We start from the raw sequence: 11,203 nt of genomic DNA on the forward strand, positions 1-11,203 counted from the left end.
GTATGAAACAAAACTGAGGTGACGACCATGAATTCGGCTTAGGCCCAATGGCGATGAGCCCATTTAGAACAAGGCATTGAATCCAACATGTGATGGAAATGAGTCAGCAAGCCAAGTCAAAGGCATATGGGAATTTCCAAACTGATTTGAATTTAAGTGAAAGCTAAAACACGCGCCAGTCCAAATTTACCAGCTCTGGCAAGTGTTCATTTGAAAGCCGCCGTGGACCACCGCGCAGGAAATCGCTTCCAACGATGGTGGCAACCAGAAACCCAAATTGAATACACCAACGTGATAACCTGCTGCAAAATTGATCATTTGCCTTGGTTTCTTGTAGGTGTGAATGTATATTGCAGGTATGATGTAGGATTATGGTGCATCATGATTTGGTTGGTTCTTGCACATGCTTTATGATATGTTTTGCTGCAGAATTGATCACATGCCCATGATTTGTGACATTTTCTTGACATCGTTTATGCAGTCATGCAATGGTTGTTTGTGAGTCGAGACTTGCTTATAGACTGGTTCAGGTTCATGATTTTTTATTGCATTGTCATGGTTTGTAGGATGCTGTAAGTTCTGGCTTGACATGGTTTGACATGTATGCTATGTCCATACATGAACATGGAGCTCACATGCGAAGGCATTATGTGGAGATCAACAAAATCACAAATTGTATAGGTTATGGATGAACTATGGAAGCATGGGCAAATGGATGTGGTTTTGGTATGTAAGATGGGTGAGTTAACTTTGGTCAAAGTTGACCAAAAAGTCAACTGTTGACCAAAGTCAACATTTCCATTTTTTTTGTAATTTTTCATGTTTTTGGACATTTTCATGTTTGTAATGAATGGAATTGACATATAATGAATGGTATTTGAATGGAATTGATTGATTTTGAAATTATACATGAACATGATACTTGAATGATCTTAGCATGAATTGAAATTGGCCTAGAATCAAAGTAAATGAAATACCCTAACAAATCTTGAATGAACCAATCAAAAGACATAAGTGATTGTGAGTGGACCACAAATCAAATCAATGGAAATGATGAATGGTACAAAGCATATATGAACTTAGGATAGCATGGACCAATGACCAATGAATGAACCCATGGACACAAAATGAACAAAACATAGATGTACCATGAAATAGGGCTTAAGCAAATATTCATGAACCAATGGACAATGGCATGACAATGACAAAAGATGGACTCGAAATACAATGACTAGATGAAATAACAAAGTATATACTAGGTACTTGAAAAGGGCATATGAAATATGCCTAAGTAAGACATGAACTTGAACTAGGCATGAATAAATGATCATATGAAATGCAAGGGATGAATTGACTCAAGTGGAAGTTATGATGCCATAGAAATGAGCTTGAACCAATTAACATAGACAAGCAAGAGATAAATATGTAAAGCCATAAGGTGAATGTTAATCAAACCAAGGAAACCTTCATAATATATGTCTCTCAACTTCTTCTATCATATTTTTTGATTCCATTTCTATAGGAATAAGGAATTTTTTTTATAAAAAAAGGTTTGGTTTGCCATTTTATAGATTCATTACTTTTTGTCTAGGTTCTGATTTTGTCCATCCTCCTTTTATAATCATTTTCCTTTTCAATATATTTGACCATCATTTAAAAAAATTTCAAACTTTTAACAAGTTGAATACACAATTTTAAAATAATATTATATTAATTTCCTTAATATGCATTCTTACAATATATTTTCTTATGCATTATTAAGAAACCTAGTGTAAGGATCCTAAACGGCAAGAACGTGAATTCGAATCCGCAACATTCCTATACGAAACCAAAAAAATATATTTTTGCGTTGGTTAAAATGATATTTATATCTTCTTAAACATTAAAAGTGTCAATTATAAATTGAAATATAAATAAATATTTATGGAAAATGTTGATATATCATATTCATATCAAAATTTTCTCTCTCTCTATATCTATCTATCTATTTATTTATTTATCTATCTATCTATCTATCTATCTATCTATCTATCTATCTATCTATCTATCTATCTATCTATCTATCTATCTATCTATCTATCTATATATAATATACATAAAATATATATATATAGATATAAAATATATATATATATATATATATATATATATATATATATATATATATATATATATATAATAATATATCTATATATATATATATATATATATATATAACATATTTATATATATATATATATATATATATATATATATATATATATATATATATATATAATATATATATATATATATATAATATATATACATATATATATATATTATATATATATATATATATATATATATAATATATATATATACATATATGTATATATATATATATTATATATATATATAATATATATATATATATTATATATATATATATATATATATATCTATATATATATATATATATATATATTATATATATATAATATATAATATAGAATCCGTAAAAAAATATTTATTTATAATGATCTTAACCTTTAAACTGTTTTGTAAAATATTATTATTTTTATAAAATTATTGATTTAAAAATACAAACAACTTATTTATATTAAGATACAAATATAAATAAATATCTCAATTAAGATTGAAATTTAGAATAATAATTTACACTAATTTAATTCAATTAACAAATAAAATAAAATTATTGATTTATAAACATAAATAACTTATTTACATTAATATATAAACATTAATAAATAAAAATAAATATTACAATCAAAGATTGAATTTTAAAACAAAAAGTTACACTTATTTAATTCAATTAACAAATACAATTAAATTAATTGAGTTATAAATATAAATAACTTATTTATATTAATATATTTATAAATAAATGTTGCACTCAAAGATGGAATTTTAAAACAATAACTTACCCTCATTTAATTCAATTAACAAATACAATTGAATTAGTTGAGTTAAACGGGGTCAAATCCTTCATTCAAATTTAAATGTGTTGCTTGTGAAAAAAAAACTTAATTTTGAAGTCAACAGGAATTGAAAATACAACCTTTTGGGTTTAGGTCAAAGACATTACCATTGCACCACAAATCCTTCATGTTAATTTGTTTCATCATATATTTAATATACCATGTATAATTACAGTAGATTAATAAATTAGTAAAACTTATCACTAGGATATTTCTGCAAAGTTAAATAAAATAATATTAAGTAATTAAATAATAGTTACGCATTGCAACATGAAAAAATATTATATTTGGTATACTTAAAGAACTTGATGTTTTTATAATAAAATAAATTTTGGTTAAAAGCTATTCAAATAGTTTATTAATGTTTTTATAATAAAATAAATATATTTGGTATACTTAAATTATCTAATATTATTAATGTACTCCTAAATTAAATATGAACTAGTATGCTACAATTTTAATTACCTTTTAATGTACTCTCAAATATGTAGTCATGAACGTTGAATATGAATATTTTATATTGATAAGATTTTAGTTTGACTTTCTATTTGAGAAAGTTGAATGGAATTAAAACTCAAATTAAACTTTTTAATAAAAAAATTGTAATTTACCTTAATAGTATTTATTTAATTGATCAATATTTCATTGTCTTTCTATTATTTTAAATAAAATAATGATGATTTTTTATTTTATTTCAAATTTAAGGATATACTAAGAATAATTTGGTAGATGTGAAGGGGGAGATAATGATAGGTTAAAAGTCTTATTAAAAAAAGTTACTAACATAAATCAAAATGAAGTTTTTAATTTATTAAAAATAGAATAAGCAAAAAAATTTCAACTAAGAATATTTTATTTGACATTAATTTAATATTAAGTAATTAAATAATAGTTATGAAAAAATATTATATTTAGTATACTTAAAGAACTTGATGTCAAATAAAATATTCTTAGTTGAAATTTTTGTGCTTATTCTATTTTTAGTAAATTGAAAACTTCATTTTGATTTATGTTAATAACTTTTTTTTAATAAGACTTAATTTTTTAGTGAATTTTTAAAAAAAAAAATCGGATTCGGATATCTCCGCACTGTCATCTTTTTAGTGATTTTTTTTAATAAATAAATTATTTTTTAAAATTAAATTATAAACAATTAAAATAAAAAACTCAAAATTCCATAGATTCATTTTAAATATTTTAAATAATAAATATAAATATAAATATTAAAATATTAACTACATATTTAATTCATTCAAATATTAAATACGAACAAAATCAAAATAAATTTTTCCCATAAAATTCGGGGAGTTTGGATATTGGATAGATACCCGGAAGTATAAATTATGTTACCATGCCTATATATTATATTCACATCAAATTTTTAGAGGAAAATTTTCACTCCAAGAATAAGTTAAAAGATTTACTCTAAATCTTGACTCTCCATATTCATTAATCTAACTATTTTAATTAATTATTTATATAAAAAATATTTTTAAAATGATTAAGATTTGAAGTAGACTTGTAAATATATAGCTTCTCATCTTTTATTAATATTTAAGATTGATGGTCATTTTCAAACATTATTTGATGAACATTTTAATACTTAAATTATATTGGATATATCATTTAGTAACAAATTATTATTTTTATATATTTTATTGCTTTAAATTAATTTAAACTTTAAAATAATTTTGTCTATGAGTATTTTACCTACTTATTACTATTATAAGTAAAAAAAAAGTCACATAATTATTATAATTAAAATTTCTTCCAAATTCATGGAATAAGAAGATCATATACATTAGAGTTATTCAACGAATCCGATAAAAATATTTATTTATATTAGTGTTCGATGGGTTAAACAATAAATTGTTTTGTGAGAAATTTTTTAAAAATATAAATATTTTTTTTTAAAAATTAACACTTGAGTTATCTCATCCAACATGCTAAGGAATTATATATTTTTTAAATATTAATAAAATATTAATGCCCATTTTCTGTTCATATATTTTATTATTTATTATTCTGTTTTCAAAATATTTAATTTTTTTTCCACATCATTAATAAAAAGTAATTTTATAAATTGCTTTTTATACAAAATTAAATAAATTATTTAATTATTTAATTTCTTTATTTTGTTTTATCTCCTTAGTTTTCTATCTTTCCTTTTATCTTTCAATTTTTTAAAAAATAATTTCCATAATAATAAATATTTTTGTTAAAAAAATTTACAAAGAATTTTTTAACAAATTTTTTAAATAAAATATTAATTTGAATAATTATTCTTAAAATATTATTTTAAATATTTTATCATTTTATTATAGTTTTTTAGAATAATAACTTACACTCATTTAATTCAATTGATAAATATAATTAAATTAATTGAATTATAAATATAAATAACTTATTTACATTAATATATAAATAAAAATAAATATTAAAATCTGAGATTGAATTTTAAAATAATAACTTACACTCATTTAATTCAATTAACAACTACAATTGAATTAATTGAGTTAAACGAGTGTCACCTCCGTAAATAATTTTTTTTATGTATAATGTTGAAATATCATTAGGCTTGCCGGTTCGGAGACGAATTTTACCTTCTTAAATTTTAATTTGAATTTCAAAATAATCCATATTTCACATCCAAATTTTATTGAGAATGGAGAATTAAAATTCAAACCCATCACAAATGGGTTCAAGTTAGATTCAGATATCTCCGCTGCTCTGCCGCCCTCTATTTAGTGAAATAAATTTTTTAATAAATATTTTTTTTTCAAAATCAAATTATATTATAAATAATAAAATAAAAATTTTCAAAAAATTTCATACATACATCTTAAATAATAAATACAAATCAAAATATCAAAATATTAATCAAATATTTAATAAATCAAGTTATCAAAACTAAAATAAAAAAAAACTACATAATAAAATTCAAAATTTTCTTATTTAAATTCAAGGCGAGTTCGGACGAACATATATGCATTTCAAATTTTTAGATATATCTTTTATAAGGAAGGATATTTTTAACTTACTCCAAATCTTAACTTTCCATGTTGATTAATCTAAAGCCTTTAATTGATTATTTATATAGAAGAATATTTTTAAAAATAATTAGATTAAATCACCAATTAAAACAATTAATTAATACAAATAAATGATTAAAATTTGAAGTAAGACTTGTAAAAATATCCCTCCTCATCTTTTATTAATATTTAAGATTGATTGTCGTTTTCATTATTTGGTGAACCTTTAATACTTAAAACTTATTGTATCAATATTGAGTCATTTGGCAACAAATTATTATTTTTATATATTTATTTATTTTAAATTAATTTAAACTTTACAATAATTTTGTCTATGAGTATTATTACCAAATAGTCTTATTACTCTTATAAGTAAAAAAACTCATATTGTTATTATAATTAAAACTTATTCCAAGTTCATTGAATAACAAGATCATATACATTAGAGTTATTCAATGAATCAGTTAAATATATTTATTTATACTAGTGTTCGAAGAATATGTGTTAAACTATAAACTGTTTTGTAAGAAATTATTATAAATATCAATAATTTTTTAAAATTAATATAAAAATATAAATAAATATTATTCTTAGAGGTTAAATTTCTGACAAACCGATTATCCCTAACACTTGAGTTATCTCCTTCAAGATATCAAAGAATAATGATTTTTTTATAATATTAATAAAATATTAATGTCCATTTTCTGTTCATTTATTTTATTATTTATTGTTCTGTTTTGAAAATTACTTAAAATTTTATTTTCCACAACATTAATAAAAAATAATTTTATAAATTCTTTTTATACACAATTAATAAATTAATAAATTCTTTAATTTCTTTATTTTATTTTATCTCATTAGTTTAAAGTTTTTCCTTTTTTTTTCAATAAAATTTTAACTTTAAATACAAATTTTAGTCAAAGTCATATAGGATTCATTTTTTTCTTAAAATACTTTTTATATTATTACATATTTTTGTTTAAAATGTTACAAAATATTTTTTAATAAAATATTCAAATAAAAATTAATTTAAATTATTATCCTTAAAATATTATTGTAAGTATTTTATTATTTTATTATAATATTTTTGGATATCAAAATTTTAAAAAATCACTTAAATTTAAAAGTATTTCAAATAATTTTCATAAAAGTTATTTTTGAAATACATTTAAAAAATATAATTTCACCTATGCTTTAATTTTTAATAATTTATATTTATATTATTAAATGTTAAAAATTTTCTTTTAATTTATAAAAAATAAATTAAAAAACATTTAATATTTAAATTTTTTTTATAAAATTAATTCTAAAAATACATTTTTAAAAAAAAGATAAAACAAATGAATAACTAATATCCAAATAAATTGAATGTATATTAAAAAAATGACCTTTTTGTTCTAGAAAGTCAATTAATAGTTATTAAAAATGAAATATTTGTTTTATTAGCTTGAGTTGTGACCGTTGATGTTTGAAAGAAAAAAAGGAAAAAAATATGAAGTAATGTACCGACAAGTTTCTAGTTCCCGTGAATGTTTTCTGCGACCACTATTGTCTCAAATTTCGTTATCTCCGCTATATTTTCTGTTCATTGTTTTTATATACATTTTCAGTAAAAGCTTGACCTTTGGTGAACAAGAGAGTGAAGTTGGAGCTTGAAGTTGAAGAAGCTTCTGAGAAACGATGATGAAACTGATTCTCATTATAACGTTTTCTTTCGTTATCTCAGTTATTAGATCTGAGACTCAGAAAGAGACTCTTTCTCCTCTGTATATGTTGGAAAACGATGACTTTTCAGCTAAAGTTCCTTCTTCCAAACCTCAACCTCTCATGGTGCCACTCACTCTTATTCAAGGAGCTGATTCTAAAGGAGCAGGTTTTGTTTCTTCTTTCTCTCTAACCTCATTATGCTATCATGTTAGTGTTACTTATTGCTTAAGTAACATAATGTGAATCTGTTGGAATTGAATTCACTCTTTTGAGGTTTTTTTTGACATGATCATAATTCATAAGCTGTTTTTCAGCTTTTTTTTGAATAAGCTATAAGCTGTTTTTGTAAACTCAACTGCACTGGTTTACATTGTTTTTGTTAGTATGTTTGGATGGAACATTGCCTGGTTACCACTTGCATCCTGGATCTGGATCTGGTGTGAATAATTGGATAGTTAATTTAGAGGTATGTAATATAATGTTCAACTATTTCGAATTTTCGATCATGATTCACGGGTCTTGTGTTAACAATAGTTCAATGTTGAACATGTTTGAAAACCTTGTTGTAGGGAGGAGGATGGTGTAACAATATCAGAACTTGTGTGTTTAGAAAAACTACTCGGCGCGGTTCGTCGAAATACATGGATAAGCAAATACCATTCACAGGGATATTGAGCAATAAAGCTGAAGAAAATCCTGGTTTTGTTTTTTTCTTTCTTTTTACCCTTCACATGCATAGATTGGTAGTTCTAGAGATTGCAAGTTATGGTTACTCAAATTTGTGTGTGCTGTATTGTCTTCTTTTGTGCACAGATTTTTTTAACTGGAATCGAGTCAAAGTGCGGTACTGCGATGGCGCATCTTTCGGCGGAGACAGTGAAAATAAGGTCAGTAAGAGAATGATAGCCTATATGCTTTAGAACTTACCAGACGTCTCAGACGTCTATGATCTGCTCGTATAAGTGTTGATCTTCTGTCCTGTCTTGTGAGTCAGTCAAGAACTTCACAGACGTCTCTGACATGAAAAAATGCTTCTAAATCTCTGATTGTGATTGATATGTGAATTCGCACCCTTTTCAGGCTGCAAACCTTCAATTTAGAGGGCAAAAAATATGGCTAGCTGCAATGGAGGAATTAATGTCGAAGGGACTGAAGAACGCTAAACAGGTTTTTCATATTGAAACATTGTAATTTGTTATTCATTCTTTATCATCAAAGGATCCTAAAGAAGAAGAAAAAATGTAAATCAGGCTCTTTTGTCCGGATGCTCTGCGGGCGGTCTGGCAACTATACTACATTGTGACGAATTCGGAAGCTTGTTTCCAAAATCTACCAAAGTGAAATGTTTCAGTGATGCAGGGTTTTTTCTTGACGCGTAAGTAACGTATTTTGTTTCACTCGACCTCTAACCTACATTATCGCAAATGTAAACTTTGTTAATGTTTATCATCTGTTCAATCGTGTAGAACCGATGTATCGGGCGGACGCACGTTGAGGAAAATGTTCGGAGGCGTTGTTAGCTTACAGGTATACTTAGTTTAATGTAGTAAAAGATTGTAGAAGCAGGGTTAAAGTACTTGTATAAATATGTAAATTCATTTCATCGATGTCTTTGAAATCGTAGGAAGTGCAAAAGAATCTGCCCGAAAGTTGTCTTAACCACCTCGATCCAACTTCGGTAATCTTCGAATTCTGAATGCCATTTTATTCATAGCGCGAAATTACAAGACTTGAAAATTTGAAGCTGTTTTTTCAGTGCTTCTTTCCTGAAAACTTGATAGACCATATTCAAACTCCGCTGTTTCTGCTAAACGCGGCTTATGATGGATGGCAGGTGATGTTTATAAATACTCGCTTTCTTGTAGTTTTCTATTAATGATTTGCTTACTCAATCACTTGACATTGTTTTCTATAGTTGTACGAAAGTTTAGCCCCGTCTACGGCCGATCCCCATGGCTATTGGAAAGCTTGTAAACTGAATCAGACGAATTGTAACTCGACTCAAATTGAGTTCCTCCAAAGTAATTTTGACACTCTCTACTAATGTGTGAATTCTGCATAGCGATTTCCATGTAACATACCTCTTTTTTTGTTATCAGAGTTCAGGAATCAAATGCTAAACGACGTAAAAGGATTCTCAGCGACATCTCAATCCGGACTATTCATAAACTCTTGTTTTACGCATTGTCAATCCGAGAGACAAGATACATGGTTTGCTGACGACTCTCCGCTCCTTAACAACACGGTACGCGCGCGAGTTAAGATTTTTATGTTTCTAAAATAGTACAGTGAAATGACATCATCTGATAAGTTATGGCTTTTCATGCAGCGGATTGCGAAGGCAGTTGGAAATTGGTTTTTCGATCGTCAAGTTGTTAAAGAAATTGATTGTCCTTATCCGTGCGACAAAACCTGCCATAGTCTGTTCTCGTGATCATTGTGACTGCGATATTTGCTTTTGACATTCTAAATTGTTACAGAGAAAAGATTCTTGGTGACCGATACTACAATTCATTCGTATTCGCTTATATGTCGCGGTAATAAATTTTCTTTGGATTGAAAATCCGAAGTTAGAGCTTGTACTTCTGCGGCCAACTTCTTATATGGAAATACATTATACTTTTATCAAATGCGATTTTCATCCCTGTCAAAGCGATTTTTAGAATTGGCTTATTTTTACTAACTGCTTTATTGCCAATTACGTGCTGCTAATACACTGGTGGAAGCAAGTCATATTTGAATGGAATTATTCTATGTTAAAGAATTCTGATACTGAAGGTGGTGGATTGGGAATAAATGCTTGAATCAATGAGAACATTAGGTGGAGAAAAATATGAGTAAGATGTTTAGGTCCGTCCCGTAGAAGTTCGTCAAAAAAGGGATGTACGTTGTTTATGGTGCAGGTCTAAAATCTTGATCCGTGCAACACTAAAAGCGAGAGCGGAGTGGGGAGATTATGTAGACGCCACACGTTTTAAGTGTAAAAATACAAAAAATTATGTTACTAATCAAGTCCGCAAAAGTCCGCAAAAAAAATGACGCGGGACGGGGAGGGCATAATAGCGGGTGCGGTCATGAATCTTTGGTCCGTCCTGCACTAAAGTGCGGGAAAACAGATATACCCCAACAGATCGGATCCATTTTGCCACCCTAATTAAAGACATTAGGTTTATGGATCATCTCACTTCACATACCAACCATCTTCACCTTATGTGTTTTTGGAACATGTCAATATTTCAATATGGTCGCGATTTTAAATTGTCGATGGGACAATTTTTTTCTTTCTTTTTCTATTCGATAAATTTTTCGAGCATTTTATTGAATTTTGCATAGAGAATTATGTAAATTTTCATTTTTTGAAAAATTACAAAGTATTTTTTTTAAAAAGAACGATTTATTCCGTGATTCGACCCAATAATTTATGTCGTGACAATTTTTCAAAACGGCAAAACAATAATTTAAAGACATTTTCAAACTGTCATA

At 25.9% G+C, this 11,203-nt stretch overlaps 1 protein-coding gene across 2 annotated transcripts; it reads left to right on the forward strand.

Annotated features, from left to right (window-relative positions):
- The first annotated feature begins 7,470 nt into the window (after nt 1–7,470).
- On the forward strand, nt 7,471–10,372 carry LOC127132527 (pectin acetylesterase 12). 2 transcript variants are annotated; one of them, XM_051061490.1, is made up of 12 exons: nt 7,474–7,886; nt 8,104–8,186; nt 8,290–8,419; nt 8,534–8,607; nt 8,801–8,887; nt 8,971–9,095; nt 9,187–9,247; nt 9,345–9,398; nt 9,477–9,554; nt 9,636–9,741; nt 9,820–9,965; nt 10,050–10,372. In XM_051061490.1, exons 1-12 carry the CDS (start codon nt 7,694–7,696, stop codon nt 10,152–10,154), a joined length of 1,242 nt encoding a protein of 413 aa, XP_050917447.1. In that variant the 5' UTR covers nt 7,474–7,693; the 3' UTR covers nt 10,155–10,372. The 2 variants fall into 2 exon arrangements, with proteins under 2 accessions (XP_050917446.1, XP_050917447.1); XM_051061489.1 differs by having other exon boundaries at nt 7,471–7,886; nt 8,290–8,607.
- Nucleotides 10,373–11,203: the final 831 nt, after the last annotated feature.

This window comes from Lathyrus oleraceus, chromosome 3, assembly GCF_024323335.1.
Source record: "Lathyrus oleraceus cultivar Zhongwan6 chromosome 3, CAAS_Psat_ZW6_1.0, whole genome shotgun sequence".
NCBI classification, from domain to species: Eukaryota; Viridiplantae; Streptophyta; class Magnoliopsida; order Fabales; family Fabaceae; genus Lathyrus; species Lathyrus oleraceus.

Excerpts from the sequence above, each read along its gene's own strand:
- LOC127132527 (XM_051061489.1), top strand. The coding sequence starts at position 7,694 with ATGATGAAACTGATTCTCATTATAACGTTTTCTTTCGTTATCTCAGTT. Across the intron at positions 8,888-8,970 it reads GACTGAAGAACGCTAAACAG|GCTCTTTTGTCCGGATGCTC; the intron begins GTTTTTCATATT and ends AATGTAAATCAG. Across the intron at positions 9,399-9,476 it reads ACCACCTCGATCCAACTTCG|TGCTTCTTTCCTGAAAACTT; the intron begins GTAATCTTCGAA and ends CTGTTTTTTCAG.